The sequence below is a fragment of the Callionymus lyra genome, chromosome 9 (genome assembly GCF_982586985.1).
Source record: "Callionymus lyra chromosome 9, fCalLyr1.hap1.1, whole genome shotgun sequence".
Taxonomy (NCBI): domain Eukaryota; kingdom Metazoa; phylum Chordata; class Actinopteri; order Syngnathiformes; family Callionymidae; genus Callionymus; species Callionymus lyra.
The window spans coordinates 17,325,001-17,350,388 of record NC_141826.1 but is presented as its reverse complement, the minus strand read 5'-3'; the positions used below and the strand labels follow the sequence as shown (position 1 = coordinate 17,350,388).

At 36.4% G+C, this 25,388-nt stretch overlaps 2 protein-coding genes across 2 annotated transcripts in view; one reads left to right on the top strand and one right to left on the bottom strand.

Annotated features, from left to right (window-relative positions):
- Positions 1-1,339: 1,339 nt before the first annotated feature.
- Positions 1,340-22,779, top strand: atp10b (ATPase phospholipid transporting 10B). Its single transcript, XM_087798642.1, has 21 exons — positions 1,340-1,764; positions 5,004-5,208; positions 6,861-6,946; positions 7,171-7,277; positions 8,144-8,275; positions 8,492-8,619; positions 8,738-8,990; positions 9,702-9,880; positions 12,321-12,476; positions 13,875-14,415; positions 14,837-14,922; positions 14,995-15,121; positions 15,777-15,961; positions 18,826-19,093; positions 19,230-19,306; positions 19,371-19,496; positions 20,211-20,411; positions 20,479-20,559; positions 21,289-21,393; positions 21,461-21,648; positions 22,515-22,779. Exons 1-21 carry the CDS (start codon positions 1,355-1,357, stop codon positions 22,777-22,779), a joined length of 3,906 nt encoding a protein of 1,301 aa, XP_087654768.1. The 5' UTR covers positions 1,340-1,354.
- A 1,980-nt stretch (positions 22,780-24,759) lies between these two features.
- fbxl3l (F-box and leucine-rich repeat protein 3, like) overlaps positions 24,760-25,388 on the bottom strand; it is a 1,391-nt gene continuing 762 nt past the window's right edge. The window contains exon 3 of the mRNA XM_087798640.1: positions 24,760-25,287. Coding sequence (XP_087654766.1) covers positions 24,760-25,287 — 528 coding nt within the window. The remainder of the gene's footprint in view (positions 25,288-25,388) is intronic.

Here is a 25,388-nt window from a genome sequence, read left to right as displayed (position 1 = left end):
ACTGTTTTTAAATGTTCTTTGCAAATACACAAGTAGAAGTTGGAATGCAAACGTGCAAATGCAGAGTCAAGGCTGTTCGTTTTAAGTGCGGCCCAGGGGCCTCATGCGATCCTTTCAAAAATATTTTGCGGTCATTGTGAGGTATGAAGAGTGAAACTACATTTTGGAGTCATTTTTGTTTTTGTACAGGTTTATACAGTATATCTCAATGACATTTGATGAAGGAATATCTCTGGAGTATTTCTCTTTTTATTTAGGTTTTTTTTTTTAATGAATTAAAAACACATTTTATTTTATTTATTATATTTTCCACTTTTGTTTATTTTTTTCATTGAAGGATACTTAATAGATGTAAGTATAAAATAATATAGTAAAGAATTTTAAATCAGAAAGTAAGCCGTCGCCACACTGTCTCGCTTTTTGTCACTAGCCTCAGTACACACCCTATTATTATGGTTCTAGTACTATGTTACTTTTCTTGTTTTTGCATTTTAATTCTTTTTTTTTTGTCCTAAGCTTTGTATTAAGCATTTCTATCATATATTAGTACAATAAAAGGGCTCAAACTCCTTTTTTCGTTTAGTTTATTTATCTTTCTCTGGACTTTTATTGTACATATATATATTCCATTTGATACACACAAGTGACAAATGTGCCTATAAATCAATTATTAGTTTCCGTCAATTGAATTGTGTATTCAGGAGAGTTAAATACATTTGTTAAACGTTACTGGGATTCGAATAATCAGAGTAAAGTAAAGTATAGTAAACCTAAGACTGTTTAAAGAAAAATCCTGATACATATTTAAGGTATTTAACACAATAATGCTTTTTTTTTCTTTTGTGTTGCTGTTAAGGAGGGAGATCTGTGTCTTACATCACACTTTTGAATTGAAAAGAAATCCGTTGCTAGCTTAGACAGGTGTGTTAGCATAACTGATGACTCATGATGCTAATCCAAGAATACAACATGTAAATTCACCTGAAAACAACCTTTAATATAATGCAGATCTCTTTGTTCAAAATGTATTGTAAAAAAGTGATTTTCAAAATAAATGTTTTTAAGGTTAAAAAAATAGCTGTTTTGACCTCTGACCTGCAATTAGCATTTTGCTAGTTTTAGCAACACATGCTAAGAACAGAATGAATGGAGATTAAATGAGAACAATGTGGAAACAAGCAGAGGATTAGAGAGTAGAAGACAAGAAGTGGAATGCAAACACACCAGTCAATGCAACAGGAGGAGTCAGAACGAGGTGTGTTGGCCTTTTGTGTGTATTAGCAAAAATAACACTTGCTCACGGAGGTATCACTTTCAAGAGGATGGTTAATGTCGGCGAGCTAGCACGGCGGCCATGACATGGACGAGCCTCGCGGACCTGGTCCGGGAGGCCCTGAGTGCGCAGCGGGCGCGGGAGCGAGACCTCCGTGACCTCGTGTCCAACCTGCCCTACGAGGACCTGGAGAAGAGGAAGCAGCCGAACCGCTCCTTCGCCGGCAACGCCATCAGAACCACCAAGTACTCGCTGATGTTCTTCGTGCCGCAGAACCTCTTCGAGCAGTTCCACCGCGTCGCCAACCTCTACTTCGTGGGTCTGGCCGTCCTCAACTTCGTCCCGCAGGTGAACGCCTTCCAGCCCGAGGTGGCGCTGATCCCCATCCTGGTCATGCTGGCCTTGACCGCCCTGAAGGACGCCTGGGAAGACCTGAGGAGGTATCAGTCGGACAGGAGGCTCAACAACACGCCGTGCTCCGTCTACAGCAGGTTAGTGACCGGCGTGGAGCGTGTTCCACTCGACGTTGCAGTGCCTTGTGGGATTTTTTGTTTTTACGAATTAGAACGCCTGTAGGAGAAGACGTTTCAGTTTTTGAAGAGACAATCCTTCCTCGGGGTTCATTCATCTTTAGAGGCAAATTTAAATCTGGAGAGTTCTGGAGAGGAAATATCCGTCCGGATTTCAAATTAAGAGCATTTAATCAGCTGCATCTTCCTTGTAATCCTTTACTATCTCGGTCATACTCTATACAGTTTAAATCAAAGTTTGCTAATCCTTTTTAAATTGTTTATTAATTAATTCGTTTCTATATCCATTGATTGTTTAAAACGAAATTTAGATTTTCAGCCAATTGAAATGTCTCAGATCATTAAATATGGTTAAAGATTTTGAATACATTACGTCATTATTAAAACTAACAATTTATGTGTATAAATTGAATGTAGTAATTGAAATAATTGAAACACAATATTTCAATAAATACATAACTTTAAATACATTGATAATTAAAATACAATATTTCAATAAATACATAACTTTAAATAAATTGATAATTGAAACATAATATTTCAATAAATACATAACTTTAAATAAATTGATAATTAAAACACAATATTTCAATAAATACATAACTTTAAATAAATTGATAATTAAAACACAATATTTCAATAAATACATAACTTTAAATAAATTGATAATTAAAACACAATATTTCAATAAATACATAGCTTTAAATAAATTGATAATTGAAACATAATATTTTAATAAATACATAACTTTAAATACATTTATAATTAAAACACAATATTTCAATAAATACATAATTGTATATAAATGGATAATTAAAAGATAATATTTCAATAAATACATAACTTTAAATACATTTATAATTAAAACACAATATTTCAGCTATGACTCTCGATGACTTGTTTGTGACGCTTTAAATCAATATTTATCCACGATCGATGACTGCCAAAGATCTAGAGGACGTAGACTATTATCCCACGACATATCACAACAATTCAATATAGACGTGTTGAGAAATTAGAAGAATACTGATGAGATATGAAATAACCAGTAGTCAATTGAATCCGCTTCTCTTTTGTGTTTATATACTTGTAACTGTGACACTAAAGGAGTCTCACCAACCGTGAGCCTCTCCACACGTGACACGTGACAGTGTTGAACTCATTAAGGTCCCGTTGCTGCACAGATCGACAATCTGTCACCATTAATCCAACAACTGTGAGTTATTTATTGTGAAACAACAACTTTAAAGACAAATATCCTGGTGAAGGCTCGGCGGGACCTTTTAAGAAAGTATTCTCTGTCAGGCCTGAAATTAATTTAGCTCGTCTTGGCTTTTTAAATAATAATTTACTTACTTTTACCTTTAAAGAAAGGAGGTGAAAGTTGATCAAGAAGCTTTATTTTTCTCAAGTTGGTTCACAATTTTTTCTCCTAGATAATGTCAAGTTCGACTGCTGACTCATTGACATCCTTGACAATATTCACCATATTTAACTTCTTTAACTTCTATCTTCTGGGGTTGGAAATGTAATTCTCTCAGGGGCCGCACTAGTGTACTATGAGGGGCCGTCGCAGCAAACAAAAGAAAAAGGACTATGATATGAAGGAAGAGGTTACAAATATTTTACCGAAATAATATAATTCAAACAAGCTAATGTTTTAATATCGTTGTTTATTATCTCAATTTATAGCTTTATTTAAAATACTCAACAAATCATTAAACAACTTTTTTAACTTTGTAATTTACTGAAAGTTATTTCAGTGTACCTTAGTTAACGAAATATATATGTCTTTAAAAAATATATGTATATATATATACACTTATTTTTGCTCAACGTGTATTCAAACAATTTAATATCTTTAGGAGAATTTGCGTAACTCTTCATAGCAAAGAGCTCAATGGTACAACAGCAACTTGCTTGCACAACACACAGTAGAGCATGAACGGAAGCTACTTCTGGAACACGGAGAGTGACGAATCTTCAAATGAAACAATATTTATTCATCTTTTCCTTGAAAAAATACATTGAAGTATGTCTCTTTTTTTTAGTTAATTTTGGGAATAGACATATACAATTAATCTTATAACCTTCTCAGTAGACTATTTGGATTTGTAATCATTATATTAGTTAGGTCTTAGCACAAGGGATACCTGAAACACATTTGTTTTGGGGCCTGGGATAACACGAGGGTAAAACTGTGATCTAGGTTTATAATATAAAAACAAGATAGGATTTTTTAAAATTTCAATTCTAACTTTATATGGAAACGGAAAATGTTCCTGTGGTGACGTGTGAGTTTTTCAATATGTTTTAGTAAATCAGTTTAGTATTTAAAACAATTGTATGAGCTTAGAAAAGACAGATTGAATTAAATACATTTTATCTCAACAGAAGTTATGTAAAGAAATCTTGATAAACATATCAATGTGTATTATTTAAACGTATTCACAGCCAACTAATATGAACTATCAACAGATTCAACAGCTTTTATAATTACACTTTAATTAAATAGTATTTTAAAAGTCATGATTTGTTTTTGCTTTGTATACAAATAATGAATCTACAATCTAGTATTTGTTATCTGAGACACTTTCAGTTCCTCCATTCAGAAGAGATTCATCTTCTCAGTCACCCTTGTAAAAAAAGTTCAAAATGACTTCATCATTGTTTTTAAATCATTTTCTACACGGTAGTTAATGAATGACTCGTCTGGAACAACGACATATTTGCCTCTGTTAAGTGGAATGTGGATGACATCAGGTCCTACATGCACTGCAGCATACCTGCTCAGGTGCTGACATGACCTTACAGGAAAGATGGTCTGAAGTTTTTACGAGAAGAACCAAATCATGGGAACAAACCCAAAAAACTCTTCGCCCGGAGGCACATTTCAAACTCTTACATGCAGGAAGTGTCTTTTCTCTGCATGTGTTACTTATGATTTTGGCTCAGGTTTCAAAGTAACAATTCACGATCGATTATTGCTCTTAAATACTCATCGTTGAGGATAAAAATGGTGTCAAACTCATTTAACCGTTTATATTACAGGTGATCCAGTTTTTTGTGCATCATAAATTATTAAATATATTTTTTAAATCTACTATAAATATTCAAAGATGAAGATCAATATTCAGCCCCTGACATTTGCTGTGTGCGATATTTCTTGCCCATTAAAAAGTATTTAAAATACTTTCCAGGAAGCAAAAGCGTTTCGTGGAGCGGCGCTGGAAGGATGTTCGCGTGGGAGATTTCGTGAAAGTGTTCTGTAACGAGGTCGTCTGTGCCGACCTTCTGCTCCTCAACACCTCGGACCCGAGCGGGATCTGTCACGTGGAGACGGCCAACCTGGACGGGGAGACCAACTTGAAACTGAGGAGGGCGGTGCCTGATCTGTGCGTCTCCGTAAGTGACCCTTGACCTTGTTTGAGACACAGTGTTATGATCACATTGTAGACAAGCTCAACGTTTCTATTGTATTCATGTGGGAAAATAAATACGAATTCAATTTTATATTTTTTACTGAGCAGATTAATTATTTTTTTAAGTTAGATTTATTTTCATTCTGAATGTAAATGAAATTATATTAAAATGATTAACCATAATTTAAAGAAATTGTAATATGAACGATTATTATTAACCAATAATATTGATATATACAAGATTAACACAACAAACTAGCCTCGTAAAAATACTGTGGTGATACAAGTTTGACCGGAAAAACGATTTATACGTTTTTTTTAAACTTTATTGATAAATGATCTCAGACTTCCTGTTCATGTCCGTCCAACATTGCTAGCTTTAGCTCCTCCAGGGTAAGTGTCTTTTTCTCTCTAAATAAGAGACAAATGTCTTCACTAGCTACATTTACAGCTTCTGCCATTTCATTTTTCTTTACCAGACTGACTGAGTTTTCTTGCTAGCTTTGCCTTAAATCAGTTTTTCCAACTATATTTCAAGAACTGTTTTGCTAATAAAACGGCTAAATGTCAAGCTAGCCATTAGCATTACAACGTCTCAAGCTAACTGTGCAAACACGTTTGGGCTGAAACAATTGTCTCTTCTTATAACCAAGGCTTACTGCTTTTTTTACACACAATATTTTATTTTTACGTTATTATTATATTTGAAAATGTCATGTAACAGGCAGTTCTCCTGCTAGCTTAGCTGTCAATCAGCTATAATCATTCGAGGGTTATCTAGGCTGTGTCTCAAATCGCATACTAGCATACTAAAAGTTACTATTTTTAGTGCGTTAGTGCGTCTCAATTCTTAGTATGCGAAATTTAGTGCGCCATGCACACTAAATTGGCGTACTAACACGCCCACAAAACTGAGTATGGTTCGATGGACACTAAACACACTAAACAGCTGCCATCTTAGTGACGTTTTAAACGGAAGTTACGTCATATATAAATGCATATATATTCATATACTTACAGGTACATTTTCCGCAGCAGTAGGAGGATAAACACGTCTTCGCTGCTGATACCAGCTTAAATTTCTCGCGGTTATTTAGATTCTCATATTTTTTCTTTATTTCTTTTTCCAAACTTTCAAAACGTGCTGCCAGCAGGTGGCGATAGCGTTCCAACAGCTGGTTGAAACATCGTTAAATAGAAGTAGAAGAAGAAGCTGTCATGTGATATCCGGTTAGTGTGTAGCAGCAGTGTTTGATTTGAGACATACTATCTGTTGAGAATTTGCGTACTAGTTAGTACGTACACTAAACTGATGCATACTAACTTCTAGCATACTAAGAGTAGTATGCGATTTGAGACACAGCACTAGTTTAACTAGTAACACTGCTAGCATATTCTTATTTTCAATTAGCATATAAAATGCTAGTATTTCTCAATGTGTCAACTTTTGTTGGACTTAATTCATCTTTTACATCCATTATTAAAGCAACATAAATCTTTATTGTTTTCAATCACATTTTTAATTTATCCTTTAACAACTGCATCAGTGTTTTTCCATCTCCATTTTAAAGAAGACTTAACATCTTCATGTCTTTCTCATTTATTCATCATAAATAAGTCCATCTTACGTTTCAGGATCCTGCTTTTGAGCCTGAAACTTTCACCGGTGTGGTGGTGTGCGAAAGACCCAACAGCAATCTAAACCATTTCAAGTGTTATGTGTGAGTATCAAGTACACGTATTATATTACCCAAACTTTTAACCTCATTTCAAACCACTTACACTCTCCATTAACACCAGACAGACAGCAATCGATCTTGGTGCGATGCTCTTCCTGTTTTGCCTTTCCGGTTTTGCCCGGGAGAGTTGATGGCAAAACCTTTAGCATTAACACCACATCTAACTTGATATGAAATAAAGATAGTTTAATGTTACTTTCCTTCAGAGAGAAACCTGATAAAGTCCGGACAGGAGCTGGAGTAGAGAGTTTGCTGCTCAGAGGTTGCACGGTCCGAAACACAGATTATACTATTGGTTTTGTGGTTTATGCAGGTGAGTCGTTTGTATCTTAGGTCTCTTTCAGTCAAGCACGTTAATTGTTTTGTCAAATCAGATCTTCTCCTATGACAGATGCAGTATCTTTGATGACCACATTCATCATTTATGTTGCATACTCATCAGTTCAGAACAACTACTGTGGCCCAGACGTGCAAAACAAATAAAAAAAAAAAAAATGCAATTTCCTTAAACCAATTCACAAACTCTAAAGCAAATAAACAAACTTTGAAACTGATAAAAACATTTCTTAAAACGAATTAACAAACTCATACTAAATAATAATAGCCTGCAATAAATTTACAAACACTAAAACAAAAAAATATAATTTCCTGAAAGAAATGTACAAACTCTAAAACAAATATCTGATTCACTAAAATAAATATAAAATTCCTTGAACAAATTTATAAACTCTAATACAAATATACAATATACCTGAAATAAATTATACATTTGTTTCATAGTCTGCCAATTTTTTTTCTGGAAATTGTTATTATGTTTTAGTTCTTACTTCTTAAATATAATTTCAGGAAATTGAGCAAATTTGTAACCTCTAGGCCACCGTACATAACACTCTAATAAAATGTTAGATTAAGGAAAACAAAAGACATGCGTACTCCAAAAACCATGGTGAAATTGTTATTATGTTTTAGTTCTTACTTCTTAAATATAATTTCAGGAAATTGAGTAAATTTGTAACCTCTAGGCCACCGTACATAACACTTAAATCAATTTTAAGATTAAGAAAAACAAAAGCAATGCATAGTTCAAAAACCATGGTGAAATTGTTGATTTATTTACATATTCAGTGGTTTTTTTTATCATTCCGCTCTGGTTATAATGACACCTCTCCACCTTTTCAGGCCACGAAACCAAGTCCATGCTCAACAACAATGGGCCCAGATACAAGCGGAGCAAATTAGAGCGGAAGCTAAACCGGGACGTCATCTTCTGCGTCATTCTTCTCCTCACCATGTGTCTCATCGGAGCAGTGGGTCAGTGATGAATTGCATAACTTAACAATAAAAATCACTATAGAGATCTGCAGGCTACGAGTGTGGCATTTTAATTTCCACCAACCCCTCCTTATTCTGCCCCCCGTTTGAGTACATTTCCACATGCAAGAGGGGGGAAGAGAGACGGAGCTAAAAATAGCCCGCCTCCTCGTGCGACAGTCAGTGTGATGAATCCTTCTGTCCTTACTCATGCAGGTCACTTCTTGTGGCGTCGATCGTTGCCTGGTGTGCCCCCTTACCTGGTCCCCGACAGCAGCGGCCACCTGGACAGTCCCACTCTCTCCAGCTTCTACATGTTCTTCTCCATGATCATCCTTCTGCAGGTGAAGGACTCACTCACATTGAAATAATAACAAAGTCTCATCAGCTATTTTTTCGCTGATGTGTTTTGTCATCGTTCCTCTGATAGTTCCTGATTTGATTTCCCTGTCCTCCCTTCAGATCCTGATCCCCATCTCCCTCTATGTTTCCATTGAGTTGGTAAAGATCGGCCAGATCTTCTTCATCGCTAATGACATTGATCTGTACGACGAGGCCACGAGCAGCCGGGTCCAGTGTAAAGCTCTCAACATCACAGAAGACCTGGGTCAGATCGAGTACATCTTCTCCGACAAAACCGGCACCTTGACTGAGAACAGGATGGTCTTTCGACGCTGCTCCATCATGGGAACAGAGTTTTCACACAAAGAGAACGGTATGGAAAAAAAAATGTTGACTAATTGGAATTTTATTCTGGTTTATTTTAATCATAGGCTATTGTGAGGGGCCGTCGAGAAAAAACAAAGTAGGGAAATCAAGCAAAATACAATTTTGCCTTAACTTAAAAATAATCTGATATAAAAGCATTTTTTTCCAAGTATATTTTTTATATTCACTTTAATATTCTTGAGTGGAAAATACTGTTATAATGACAAAAAAAATGGCAAAAGTCCTAAAAGGAAAAACCTTTATAGTCATAATGAGAGACTAGAAATTAATAACAGAAATAACTACTAAAAAAGATGTTAGTTTCTACATGATCTTTGACCTCATGAGGGCCACATGAATACAGTCAGTCCAGGCGATGACTGAGAACGAGAGGATACAATGAGTACAGCAGCTTTTGAAGCTGATGTTTGGACATATTTTGATTTCAAAACAAATGAAAGCAGTTACGACTTCGTCAAGAGTCATGTGGTCTGTAAATTCTACAACATCAGAGTCAAGTACTCGACAATACTACAAATATATATCTTTGTTCCTGAAGTATTGCAATACAGAGCAGTATATCTAGTGCGACTGTATACTGTATGTATCACAACATTCTTGCCAATACACACCTCTAACATCAGATATACTTATTTAAAAAATGTCTACAGTACCATATTTGATTGACTCTCACTCGCTTGATTTTGGTCATTTGCAGCCATTCGCCTCGCAGTCGTGGACGAACCATATTCAGAAGAGGAAGTCATCTTTCAAGCACAGCATGCGAAGACAAGGTTGTCTGTGAATTTAGAGGACTGCATTCACGAAGGGAAAGAGTTTCACTCTGGTGGACAGAGCGACAGCCGACGACCAGGCACGGCCTTCAGCAGCCCTCTGGTAAGATACTACAGTGAAATGATGATACAATTACACTGTGAGGACTTCTGTTTGCACTATTATTCAAGATCCCTTTTTAAATTTGAATTGACATTAGTTGAGCTGTTAATGTTTGAGTCAACAGAAAAATATATTTTAGACATAGATGTTTAAATATAGAATTCATGAAATTGTCTATAAAATGTACATTTCTCATTCATATTTGATTAGTTTAGGCCTATTTCAATACACTTATTGTACACTTTTCTTTAAATTACATTTAAATTATAATTACAAAATGATTGTCATTTCCTGGAAACCCTGTACTTACAATATGTTTCTTTGTTAAGTAACAGATTTTAGTTATTATTATTCCATAAGTTTAATGGGGACTTTTTAGTGATGGGGGGATTTTATTTCTGTGGATATTTTAAATAATAATAGTCCATATGTTATAAAATACAGTTCTCAATGTGTAGCTTGCTGCCCAAATGAGGGACTCCATGTTTGTACAAGATCACCTGGTTAAGTAAATAAGAACATCAAATATATGTTTATTATTAACCTGTATTTTATTGTATAGTTAAGATGTCATAGATGAGAAAATAATGGTTTACATTTACAGTGAAACCACACAAAAAATTCACAAATCATTAAACAACATTAAAAAATATAAATCAAATTTAGTTTTGAGAAATACAAAGCAGAAAAACATTATTAGGTTTTCCAGCAGTTGATCTTAAAAGCTGTGTAAATAAGAATGATGAGTTTTCTGGAACCCACATTTTAACCTAAAACAGATTTTAAACACACAATCCACATGCAGAAGTCTCATATGTTTAATTTATAATCCAGTTTAAGCAGACTAAGTAAGTAAGTAAGTAAGTAATATTTATTTATATAGCGCTTTTCGAGACCAGGGTCACAAAGCGCTTAAACAATCAAAACAATACTCAAAAAAGTACATACTTTAAAGATCAAGATAATACTGAGAACAACACAGGAGTTTGAGAAATTCAAGGAAAAGCCTGAACAAATAGAAACGTCTTAAGATGTTTCTTAAAGGAGTCAGTAGATCCATCAAGCGCAAAGAGAGAGGAAGATCGTTCCAAAGCTTAGGAGCAACAGCCTGAAAAGATTTCTCTCCTCTGGTCCTGAGCCGTGTGTGTGGAACCATAAGTAGACTACACTTCCAGCTGCATCCAAAGGTGCCGGAATTATCAGTTTCCTGAGTCAAATATTCCAAATCACACCAATGATATAATTTAAATTGCATTTCATCTTATTCTGGTCCTCAAGCTTACAGTGGATAGCAACAAGGGGACTTCTGAAGGGGATACTTTTGGGTCCTTTAATGCTCATGCTTCCTTGCAACGTAAAAAAAAAAGGTTTGAGACAAGGATCAAATATCAAAACAAGTCTTAAGTTGAAACGGGTTGCGTAACCGTGTAGCAGCTGAGGTGAACACACTTAACATCTGAGTACACACGTCAAGCTTCCATTAGTTTAGTCAACCTTGTGTCAAAGGTCTCCTGGTCCCAGTCCACGCTGCAGATGGTTGAGCTCTGAGAGGCCAGAAATGAGCGAATCTGTTTTGGCTCGGCGTCGTACGACATATGGTCACACTGGGCACTATCTGGCACACTACGAGCGCACACTATAACTGTACATGTGCACTATAGATGAGTTGTGATTTACAGTGGCTGTTGCTAAATTTAGACAACAAACCATGTCGTCAGACAAGCCATCTGAGGTTGTATCTCGTGACTATACCACAGAGTATCCTTATTACTTCACTGATGACTGTATTTTACGGAAGTATATCAGTGCCTTCAGAATACTTAAATGGTTGAATTCAACATTTAAAATGTTAAAACTTTGAATGTTTGAACTATTGTTTTTTGAAGCATTGAATCTGTTTTTTTAATTGAATTCAATAATTTCTATTTTTGAATTTGTTTATATTGAATAATTCATTGAATCATTTGTAATTGAAAGGTTTACATAATTGAATTAAACAATACAAATATTTTTAAATGGATTTTTTTTTTTTTTTCACAGAAAGTTTCAGTATCTCGATGATTAAAAAGTACATTTTCTAAATTCAACATTTTTAAACTAATATCCTTTTTAATTCAATATATAAATATTAGTATCATAGTGCAAACATTGTTATATTGAATTTTATTTTTTAAATATTGAATTTATAAAATGTCCATTATTTGACTTAGAATATCAAACTTAATGTGTTAAAAAAAGGAAATTCAACCTTTAAATATAGAAATTATAGAATTTAATTATTCAAAATAATAATTAAATACTTGAAAAAGCCACAACATTTTAATAAAAAGTAAATAAAAAGTTTAAATAGCTGAAATATTAAATTCAACCACTCAATATTCTAACGACACTGATAAATCCCATAATATTTGCGGTTCTCACTCTGGCTGACCTTCAACAGGAAACGGAGGTGATTCCAGACAGGAAGCTGCTTCAGAGGACCAGCGGGGCAGAGAGCTGCTGCAGCAAAAAGATGGATCCATACCTTGACTTTTTTCTGGGTCTCGCCATTTGCAACACAGTGATGGTTTCCATGGAAACAGCACACAGACGAAGGGTGAGCGCCGCTCATGCTATCTCTCCGTGAGACAGCGAGGTGATAGAACATGTGTTAGAACTCTTGAAAACTGATTTAAATAGATCTCTGATGGGAAATATTTGTTCTTTAAGCTTCTTAGAGTAAATGAAGTTTTGAAAGCAGTGATGGTTTTTGCGAAGTTTCTGGATTGGTCAGCGCTTAATTGCTCCTGTTAAAAACCCAGTTGGCAACAGTCCCAAGTCTCATCTAAATTAGCCCAATTATCTGTTGAAGTAAAGGGCACATTTGCAGACACATTTGGGGTTACGTTTATTAATTCTGCTCTCGCTGTGCTGCCCAGGGTTCTGACGGACGAGAGCGAATTCCCTCTGAGTTTTCACTTCAATTGTGGAATTTTGTTTGACGAAAGTCAAAGTTTTTTCCTTGAGAATGATTCATGAACAGTTATAATAATAATTTAAACAATGTTTTCAGTCAAACAGCGTTAATTTTTCTGAGCAGCTCTGATATATGCAGATAAAATGAAGGAAGTGTCTCCATGGATGATGATGTTTGTTTTTGATATAGTTGTTATTTAAGAGCGAATAGTAGAATCTTGTGAGAAGATTGTTTTTTCTTCAATACCAGTGGATGGCAGTTCGTTTTCCTTAGGGGTCGCGTTCAGACAAAAAGAAAAGGGACTTAATATAATGAAATAGTAGGAGAAAATACTAAGAGAGACACAATAATGAATAATACACACTGTATGTATTTAGTTGATGCATCATAAGCTTTGTTAAAAAAGTTTCCAATTAGAATTCATAAATAATAATATAATAATAAGCATTTTTTTTTTTTCGCAATACAATATCAATCTTTTTTTTATTATCATTTCTATTTTATTTTATCATACATAAATAAACATTTCAATACATCTTTTTTTACGATTAACTTGTGATTATTCACATTTGTTCATTTTTTTGTTGGAATTAAAATTGCACGAGATCCTGGAGAAGACTCAGTACTAGAGGATACAGTTTGACTCCAGCAGCTTTTAAAGCTGATGTTTGGACATATTTTGGTTTCAAAACAAATGTAAGCGGTTACATCAAAAGTCATGTGGTCTGTAAATTCTGCAAACACCAGAAATCCATACTACAAATAAATATATATACTTATAGATACTTATTGTATTGTAATATTTTTGCCAATACGGTTTTTATTTTACAAGCATTCCAAAAGTAAGTAGTACAAGAATGATTGACAAAACTGTTGTAATATGTATATAGGTTAGGTTAGGTATAACTTTCTTACGTTAATATATATGATTACATAACGGTTTTGTCAATATATATACTTAATTAAGAAATAATTAATTGAGAATTAGGAACAATACATTGATGTTTATTAACAATGAACTTTATAAATCTATTTCAGGTCAAAGATCGTCAACACTCCTTCCAATCCAGCGCCTCCTCCTGGTCAGATTTTTCCTCCCTGATGAACAAGGCCAGCTCGGTTTTTCAAGTCTTCTCCAAGAAGCCGAGGCATCGCACCTTTTCTGACAGTTCTGCATCGGAGGAGGACAAATTTGACCCTCCTGTGAAAGTGGAAGGATCTGGAGACGGCAGCACAGACGGGATCCAAACATGTTCGCTCCACGCTCCGCCTCAATCCGAAGTGTCAGCGGGGACGCCGAGCGAGAGCCGCTATCAAGCCGAAAGTCCAGACGAGGCCGCGTTGGTGTTTGCGGCCAAGGCATATGGCTTCGCTCTTCTGGCGCGCACCCCAGACAGTGTGACAGTGAAGCTCCCGTCTGGGAACAACCTGGTGTTCGAGGTGATGGACACGCTGACCTTCGACTCCAACAGGAAGCGCATGTCTGTTCTCGTGCGACACCCGATGACCATGGAGTATGTTCTGTACACCAAAGGTGCCGACTCTTCCATCATGGAACTTCTAGGAACGCCTAACCCTGGTTTGTAAAAAGTTATCTGAAGCCACTTTTCATTTAGACCTGGTCAAAGTCAGTCCCTTTGACTGTATTTATGTGGCCCTCATTAGGTCAAAGATCTAGATGAAGAAACTCAGAATTCTATCTTTATTTATTTCTATTATTCAGAATCAGAACAATTGTATTGCCTTTGTTGTAAACACAACTTTGGAACATGATTAGTCCCTATATATGTCAGGTTTTTGTTTTAGGAATTTTGTTTTTTGTATTTGAATTATTAGTATTAGTTGTTTCTCAGAAAGATTAGAGTGAAAAAGCAAACTTTTATACAATATCTTTTTTGAGAGTTTTATAAAAAACAATAATCATTTTTAGATATTTAACTTGATTTTATACTTTCCCACTAATTTAGCTCAACCTCATTATTTTAATTGACACATTTCAGATCAGAGAGAGATGATCAAAGCGACCCAGCATCACCTCGACTGCTACGCCAAGGAGGGTCTCCGGACACTTTGCTTCACCAAAAAAGTAAATAAATATATAAGCTGTCATATTTGTGTGGACACTGCAATCTCCTGATGGTTCTTTTGTCGACGTCAGGTCATGAGTGAGAAGGAATATGAAATCTGGTCATCGGAGCGGAAGACGGCTCTGGCTGCTATCGAGGGCAGGGAAGAGCTGATGATGGAGTCTGCAGTCAAGATGGAGACGAACCTCACCCTGTTAGGTAACGTCGAAAATTCAACTAAAACTGCGTATTTTTCTTTTAACTAAAATGACCAAAACATTGGTCGAGAAAGAACAAGATCCCTGATCCCGCTGACGTTCATTTTTTTGCACAAAGAGTGAAGAGATAAGAAGCTCTTTCATCCAAGAGACACTCAAAGTAGAACCACTCATTCTCCTCTTTAAGTGATCCATGGGCGTCTTCTAAGAATGTGTCCTTTTAAAAAAATATATTTTTATTTTATTAGATTTCGTTTATCACTTACAAATGCTAGAACTCTTATCACCAATCAAAGAAGACATTAGAAAATAAATAAATAATATACAATAATAAAAAACAGAAACAAAAACGACATAAATAATTACAAATGTCTTCAACAAGTCATTTAGTAGTGGTGGTGTCCAATGAATGGCAACCAATAAATATATTTATTGGATACATATCACTTCAATAACTTATAGTTTCTAGGTTTATATGTTCGGTATTAAATAGCCTCTAAATAGTTCCAATTGTTCTACTTGCATCTAAGGATGTGTTCTTGATGACTCTCTTGTTAGGTGATCCAAGTTTGCCCATCAGGAAGAAAAGCCTCTCAAGACTAATTGAATACTTTGTAGATATTTGTTAATTATGAACATTTTTATTGGTTCATTAGGGGCGACAGGCATTGAGGACCGTCTGCAGGAGGACGTCCCAGAAACCATCGTAGCTCTGCGAGAGGCGGGGATCCAGGTGTGGGTGCTGACTGGCGACAAACCGGAGACCGCGGTGAACATCGGCTACACCTGCAGACTTCTGCACGATGAAGACCTGGTCATTAATATGAGCTGCAAAGACAAGGTGAGCGTCTGCTGAACGATACATACCTCCTGGAATCAATTGTGTCATCATTTCCCATAATGTTAAATGGTTACTACAAGTTCCGAAGTCTTTTTTTATTTTAATAAAACATAATTTCACCTGAATATTTCTTGAAGAGTCATCGAAAAAAGATGGATTCCTGTAATGATAAAATAATGGCATTTATCCAAGTCGTCATAAAAAGTACAAATATGTCCACACGCTGATCGTTTGAATTCAAGAACTTAAAATGTTTATATAAAACTCACAAAAGGTGTTGAATGTGATTTTGATGTGTATAAGTGAGTCTGAGTTTTTAAGGAAACAACATCATAACTGCAATATGAAAATAAAGTATTATGTCATCTGCATATCGACACATTTGGGGCTCCATATTGAGGAGAATGCATCTGAGTCTCACAGCAAATGAGAATTACAATTAGCGAAAACATTTAATATACAGTATATTAGTTGAAAATAGAGAAGCTTGTTTTGTTTGTTAGCTTGGTTTAATATTTATTATTCCACTTTGAAAGACTTTGGATCCGCTAATTTTCTACGTCTTTTTTATGAGTTGGATTTGAAATGGGTCTTAAATTGTGTTCATTATTTTCTCGTATGGAAGATCTAACATCATTATTATTGCATTACAAATATTTCTACAAAAAAAAATTGTTTTTTTGCCTTTTAAATTCAATATAAAAATGTGGGTATAAAAGTGACAACATCTTTATGTTGAATCAAGACTACACATTTGAAACAATATATTGAATTTAGAAAATTGTATTTATTTAAAATAGAAAATCAAACGCCAAGTCTAAATATACAGTATATATATATATAATTATATTAAAAATAAATGTAATCTTTCAATATACTAACTCTTAAATTTGATGATTAAAAACAATAATAATTTTAAGGCCTAAAACAAAACGTTTCGATAAGTTTCACCATTTAAAATGTTAAATCCGACTATTTAATATTTGAATGCCACTGATAAACTTCCATAGTCTCATCACATCATCTGAAGAGATCCCGAATTACTATTAACTCCATTCGCGTCTTGATTTCCGACCGTGGGTTTCGTAACAATTGACCTACATGTTCACTGGTTTGACTACTTCACACTCTCCCTCAAAGTATCTGGGCGTTGGTTTCAAACCAAAGACGGCGCTAAGACAGACTCCAGAATAGCCGTTATCGTGTCTAAACGATCCGCTGGATTCTTCCCGGAACAAAAGTGCAGCTCTGGGACTTTGGACGGGAGCAGTCACTGATGATGAATGGAGTTCGCTGGCCCCAATAACATCACTAATGTCTTCATATCTAATTAACAGTCTAATATCCAAACCCTCGGAGGAAATATCTCTCCTCACATGATTCAGAGTGGAGACATTTTGGCAATGATTTATTTTTACATCAGCGGCACGAGGACCACGAGAGAGATCCACTCCTACAGATTTTCTACACACAATTGTGCAGCGATGGTGTTATTGGGAGAAAAAAAAAATCAACATTTGACCCAGTTTTTGTCATCTTGTTGTTCCTTTTGGCTAAAGTTTTTATGTTGTGATGTGAGGGGGGGGGGGGGGGGGGGGGCAGGAGTCTAATTACTCGAGAGTCACGTAAGATGATCGTGGCTCCCTCGGGTCCCTCACCCTCCCTTAACTCCAGTTCAAAATGTTTCCCAACTCGCTTCTCATGCTCAATAGGTCTCCTCTAGCGCCTGAGTGAGGTTAATGAACATAAATATAATGTGAGGAAGAAATACCTGCCAACACAGCATGACTCAAGAAAACATAAATACTCTATTTTGCCGGCTCTGAAGTCTGACACTAAATAAGAGAGAATATGTAGGATAAGTAATAACTCCTAGGATTCCTCCAGAGGCTCTTCGTCTGTAAACTTTCCAAGAAATGTGATCATGTGACAGTCCTTTTAAAAATGTTCTCTTATTCTTCACTGAGGCTTAATCAGATCTTCTCACACCTGCCAGAAGGAACCAAACATATCCCATTTTAAGATTTATTTTATTTATAGAAGTATATCTGTGGCATCAGAATATTCAATAGTTAAAACTTTATTTAAGGATAACAATAATAATTTCTATATTGGAATGTTGAATATTTATTTTTATTGAATAATTGATTTTGATAGTTTGTGTATTTAGTGTTTATTTTATTTATTTGTATAATTGAATAAAAAAGTTCTAATGCAATAATTCAAAGTAAATGTTATTTACTTTTTAGTAGATGATTTTCTTTTTATTTGTTGCCTTTTTAATTCAAATTTTAAAAAGTGTTGAATTTAGAAAAAGTTTTTTTTAATTAGATTATCTAACGGTATGTGTAAAAAACAACACTATAACAAAAATATATATATATTACAGAAAAAATTCGGAATTCGGAATTAAATTATTCAATACAGTTTAAAAATATTAAATATGAATTCTTACAAGAGAAACAACCTAAAAATAAATAAGGCCATTCAAAGTTTCAACATTTGAAATCAATGTTCTGATGACACTAATATACTTTCATGGTTAAGTTATTCAGTAATAACTAATTATTTTGTTATGTTGATGAATAAAGACTATTTTCTCATGAAAATATTGAGGCTCTCAAAATCAAACATTTCTCTTGTAACCGTTAAGTTATCTGTGGGTCAAAACAAACGACCTCCCTGGCTTCCAGAAATACATATGCAGTGGTTGAGTCGTTCACTTTGACCCGGATACAACACAAGGGATACAAAAATGTGTTTTCGGGTCACCGTTACCCAGAGATAACACGAGGGTTAAGTACTCCTGCCTCATATTTTAAAGTGCTAAAAATCGCTATTGAGCTTCTCATATTTTCCTTCAGCTCTCCTGCACTTCCATTCTCAACTGCACGCTGGAGGAAGTGAGGAGATTCGCCAGCGACCCCCACAACGTGGATACGACCCAAAACATCTCCCTGGTGATCGACGGGCCCACCTTGGCCATGGCGCTGGGGCCGGATCTGCAAGAACGGTTTGTGGCGCTGGCCCGTAGCTGTCGCTCGGTGCTCTGCTGCCGTGTCACGCCGCTACAAAAGAGTGCAGTGGTGAAGGTCATGAGGGAGAAACTGAAGGTCATGACTCTTGCTGTTGGTACGTAAGCATGTGAAGAAAGTTATAAATCTTCCATTGTTTTTTAAAGGCTGGGTCTGTAGGATTAAAAATGTTGTTTCAAGATCCCCCTAGTGTTGGGAAAGTGTAACTGCAATGTCCTAAATTCTGTTCGCAGGCGACGGGGCCAACGATGTCAACATGATCCAGGCGGCTGACGTAGGAGTCGGGATAACTGGCCAGGAAGGGATGCAGGTACGAACTCGAGGTCAGGCAAAGTTCTCTTTGTGTTCTCAGGTTTTGCTCTGGTCGTCCGCAGGCTGTCATGGCGAGTGATTTCGCCATATCTCGCTTCAAAGACCTGCAGAAGCTCCTCCTGCTCCACGGCCACTGGTGCTACACTCGACTGGCCAACATGATCATTTACTTCTTCTATAAGAATGTGGTAAGTGAACCGTCAACCCCTGACCTGCTCATTTACATCAGCAGGACTAAACCTGGGCACGGTTATATGTGGCGCTCTAGATGAGTGTATGTTGTGATACTTTAACAGCTGTTGATGATTTTTGCTATTTGTAGCTTCTTCATTTTTTATTATTTTTAATGTGTGGTGTATTTTGTTTTCTTATGTTATAACAATTGTGATCTTTTATTAATTCTTGTTCTTCATTTTTGTCCATTTTATATACACAATTTTGAGGTATATTATGTTTTATATACCATATACCATATCAATTTATATTACATATTACTATACTGCGGTAATTTTTTTATCTGTTTAAATTTAGTTTTTTTTATTTAAAAAATTATATTTATCTTTTTTAGATTTTCCTAAATACTTTATTCTTATTTGAATTTTGACCTATTTTTCATTCTCCTCAATTTTTTCATTCTTTTATGTTCATCATTTTGAGGTAAAAATATGTTTGTTGTGTTCAGATTATAATATAAACACAATAACAACGTACTGACTTTTTGTTGTTTTGTTTCACCGTTTTACACATTTTTCAGGGAGATAAAATATTTAAATAATTCAATAATTTTCCTGCAACATCTTGAGTGTGATTACAGTAAAATAATAACAGATAAATATCAAAAAAATAAACTCTATCAGATCTTCGTCATCATCTGGACACATTAACACGATGGTCTCTCTCAGGCTTACGTCAACATGCTGTTCTGGTATCAGTTCTTCTGCGGCTTCTCCGCCGCTTCCATGCTGGACTACTGGATGTTGATCTTCTTCAACCTCTTCTTCACCTCCACACCCCCCATCATGTTCGGCATCATGGACCAGGACGTGTCCGCGGACATGCTGCTGGGCGTCCCCGAGCTTTATCGCACCGGACAGGGAGAAGGGGTTCGTAAGATCGTCGTTAGCTCATTTAAACCAGGAAGATTGTTGAACAGTTTTTTCTTTATTTCAGGTTTACAGATGTTCAACATTCTGGGGGTCAATGCTCGACGCTTTTTATCAGAGTCTGGTTTGTTTCTTCATCCCGTACTTGGTAAGAGTTACAAAACACTTTTTCTTTCACTGTAGCACTCTGGTTTCCTCCCTATAGTAGGTTGTCAGTGTGATAGGAATATTGAGAATTGAATTTACGTTTTAAATTTAAAACTTTGATTCTTTTTTTCAAAATAACTGTTTTTACTTTTTTTTTTATTTGTAAAATGTTGGCACTATTATACAAACATTTTTCAATTGAATATTTAAAAAAGCTATAAATAAAAAAATAAACTGTATTTTCAATTATTTGAATAAAAATCTAAAACAAAAAAGGTTTATTAAAAGATCTATATATATATTATTTAAAGAATAATAATCCTAATTGATTAAAGGTTTTCAACATTTGAAATGTTGAGAAGGCTCTATAATTTCAATAGACTCCACTCTATACCTTCGGGGCTCACATGCCTCACACCCAGAATAGCTGGGACAGGCTTCAACCTCCCTTAACCCTACACTATACTCTCCTCTCTTCTCTCACTATTCCCTTCCAGTCGGGCGCAGCAGGAGGAGTCTGGTTCTGCTCAAGGTTTCTGCTTTCTTAAAGGTAGTTTTTCCTGTTGAGTCGCTGGGTTCTGTTTTTCTTTTCTCCTCATTATAGTCTTACTTGAACTGTGAAGGTTCTTGAGATAACTTTGTTATGACGGTTTAAATAAAATGTAATATAATTGAAATATAAATTAAAACAATAAATGGAATTGAAACTTGGTATAACCTTTACTCTCAGGCGTACCAAGACAGCGACATTGACGTGTTCACCTTCGGAACTCAACTGAACACCATCTCTTTGTTCGTCATCCTGCTGCACTTGTCAATAGAGATCAAGTCATGGGTGAGTTTTCAACGTCCAGTAGGTCAATATGAAGTTGTTTCAGCGAAACCGTGTGTGTCTCTCGCAGACCCTGATCCACTGGTTGTGCATGCTCGGCAGTGTTGCGTTGTACTTCACCGCGACTTTGCTCTACAGCACCCTCTGTGTCACCTGCAACCCACCAAGCAACCCATACTGGGTCATCCAGGTCCTGTTTGCAGACCCGTTATCCTACTTGATCTGCTTCATCACAACCGTGGTCGCTCTATTACCCAGGTACCTTTGGGAGTTGTTGTGTTTGTTAGGAATGTGTAACGGCAAGAATCTGGTGATATCATATGTATCACAATACAAGGGTAACGATACGATATATAGTATGAACAAGAATATATTAGTAGTATTGTCAAGTACTAGACTCTGGTGTTGCAGAATTTACAGACCATATGACTCTTGACGAAGTCGTAACTGCTTTCATTTTGTTTTTAAACCGAAATATGTCCAAACATCAGCTTTAAAAGCTGCTGGAGTCGACTGTATCCTCTCGTCCTCAGTCACCTGCGGGATTTTGCGGGATTTTGTTGTTCCTTTAGCTGCCATCAAATCGCAGGAGGTTTAATTGCTACACAAAAATGAACAACCGCCGTGAATATTTGCATGTTAATTGTAAATAAAAATACAATTTATTGAAATATAAACCATAAAATAACTATTGTTAATTAAAAGCCAAAGAAAAAACTAATAAGTCCATACAGTGCTTTTAATTAACGATATTGCATTGTAAATATTTTTCATCTTATTGATATAGTCAAAGTTATATAAACGATAACATTTGATGTGATATTATATCTATTGTTCCTGAACCATCTCACTACAAAGATGGAGTCCCTTCACACCAGGTAAGTCGGTTAAGTAACACTTTTCGTTGACGTTGAGTTGGAGCAGGAATTATTTGCTTTGAGCCTGATTTGTTATTTGGTGGATTTAAAGGTCACGAATGTCAGGGACTCTCTGCTGCTCCTCAAAGTGCTGATATTTAGAGGGAACACTGTGATTTACATCAAAGGGACGTGTTTTCTTTTTTGTGTGTGTTTTTTCTTCTTCTTCCCTGGCCTACTTTCTCACCACCGCACTCTCTCCCCCAGGTACTTGTTCCACGTGCTCAGGAACTCTCTCACCCCCTCCCCCCTGGTCCAAGCCAGGCACCTGGACCGTCTGGACCCCGAGTCCAGAGAAGAGTGGATGGAGGAGTGGAGGAGTCTCCGAGGAGGAGGTGGAGGTGGAGGAGGAGGAGGAGGAGGAGGAGGAGGGAAGGAGGTGGGATTCTCGGAGCCACCTGGTCAAGAGATCTTCGCAGACGACGAGTTCGCACTGAATGTTCTCACCGATAATCAGACATCTGCAGAGTAGACGCTGCTAATTTATGTGCGGACGAGCTGTGATTCACAGGTTTTGGTCTCGTAATAATGCAGCTGACGACGAGTCATCCGCCGATTCGGATGGTCTGTGGGACGAAGCGCTCGAGAGGACATCTTGTCTCAGGACGAGTATGTTTTCCTTGGATGACAGCGTTCATCGAGTCCTCAAGATGAAAGTGATTCTCTTTATATGTATTCATGAATTGTAGTCGAGGCTGGTCCTGTTTGTTTCTACTGTTGAATGAATTCAAGGAAATAATTCTGTCATGTGTGTGTTTATAGTGGAGGTTCAGTGAGCACTTGCAGAATCCTCCAGCAAAAGGGCTGAGTTGTCATCGGCATCCTTCATTATACAGCTGCACCACTGCTTATGTAAGCGCCGCTCTCGGCTCACTGCTGCCCTCTAGTGCTCGAGTGGGAGAACCGCGCGAAGGTCAAACTTCTGTTATGACGGGTTTATTAAAAATAAATAATATGAGTCAATACAAGTTAAATATAGCTGGACGAACACAGTATTTTTTGACAAATGGGTTAAGTTTGGGATAGTGAGGATCGCTTTTGAAGAACCACGTTTAAGTTATATAGACATTAAAAAGTAAAATCTGGCAAAAATAAAGTGCAACATGTAAAATGCAGTACACGTTTTATTTATATAGCAAACGCAGCCAAGGAAGCAAAAAATACATCAAAGTCATACTTTAAAGATAAAAAATATGAGTTTTTGTTCAATTGTAGATGGAGAAAATGGGTTTGAAAAATCTTTCCATCTTTACATGTCGTTTCAGTGAAATGAAAATGAGGTAATAGGTCAACAAATGTAAACAAAACTATGACATAAACCACGTTTATTAAAGGTTAATACGTCATAACTTCAACAAGAGCAGAACTTCATTTGTGTCATTGATGCAGTGATATATTTGACCACTAGGGGACGCTTGGATGTTTCTGGAATGTTCAGGTTTGACGTTTGGCAAATTTTCAGCCATATATTTTTGGAGGTAGATTAGTTTCTGTATTATTCAAAAAAAAAAAATTGCTTCAATCAAAAATAATATTTTCAATTAAACAAAAAGTTGCTTTAATCAAAACATAAATTAATTTATTAAAAACGTTTCTCTTTTTTTTCAATTAATTGCTTTTAATCAACTTTTATTTAGTTATAAAACTTTTTTTTTCTTTGTTCGGTTGAGCCATATTATGTGGATTAATCCCCAAAATGTTGCTTCAATAAAAAATTAAAAAAAACTTTTTTTTTATTAAAGCAAAAAAGGTAAAGGTAAAGTATTTAATTGTTTTTTCTTATTTTTTATTGAAGCAACTTTATTTTAGATTAAAGCATTTTTTTTAATGATAAAGAAACAAATAGATCTACATACAGTGGGTACGGAAAGTAATCAGTCTCTCAGTCACTCTTTGTTTAATTACAGCCATTCGTTAACATCATTTAAGTCCATTTTTTTTCCTCATTTATGTTCACTCAGCAACACATCTTGACAGAAAAAACAGAAATGTAGAATTTTTTGCAAATGTATTAAAAAAAGAAAAACTTAAATATCACATGTATTCAGATCCCTTTCTCAGTACTGAGTAGAAGCATATTTTGAGCCACTACAGCCATGAGTCTTGAATGATGCAACAAGTTTTTCACACCTGTATCTGGGGATCCTCTGTGATTCCTCCTTGCAGAACCTAACCAACATAAGGTGGACCCCCTTCTCTCAAAACACCAATCACACTGCGTCTGGTTCTGCTCAAAGCTTCTGCCTGTTAAAAGTTGTCCTCTCAACTGTTGCCAAACGCTTGCTCTTATGCCTACATTAACTGACTCATGAACATTCCTGCGTCAGAGTTGAATTTCCAAACGTGTACAAGTCTTTTAAGCATGTGAGTAAAGATTGAATAAATAAGGATTTAGTAATATTCTGATAAAGTACTGTATCTTAAGCTAGAAATACGAACAGAGTCAAGTTCTCTAGCAGGTGGACATCATGTCGGGGGACCACATGTGCCCCAGATGCTTGGACACCTCGGTGTGGATCTGCTCCATGTTGTAGCTGCGGTCCGGGATCAGAACCTCCTCCATGATGGACAGCTGGGTCAGCCGGCCCTCACACCTCTTCACCAACTCCACGAAGCCGCTGCAGGTCACCTCGCACTCGTCCAGGCCGATGGCGGTCAGGCTCTTGCACCCCCCGATTCGGATCAGCTCCTCGTCCAGAGGCTCCAGCCAGTTGGCGCAGACCCCCAGCTCCACCAGCCGTGGGCAGTTGAGTCCGATCCTTCCCAACATCCCTTTGCCGACCGCCTGGCCGAAGTACAGGTGAGTGACGGGCGTCTCCTCCTGGAAGAAAGGCTCGAACTCCTCCTCGTAGAGGAAGAAGTACATGACGGTGTTGACCTTGGGGGAGTGTCGGACCACCGCCTTCCAGCTGGTCCTCTTGATGCTGTGGAAGTGGGTGTGGCCCGGGTTCTCGCTCACCACTTCTATCCGCAGGGTTATCTCTGGGTCAAGGTGACCCGGAGGCCCCCAAAAAAAATAAAATTATACGACCTCCACCACTACATATGTATTTATGGAAGCGAGGGAGGTCGACCCAGACA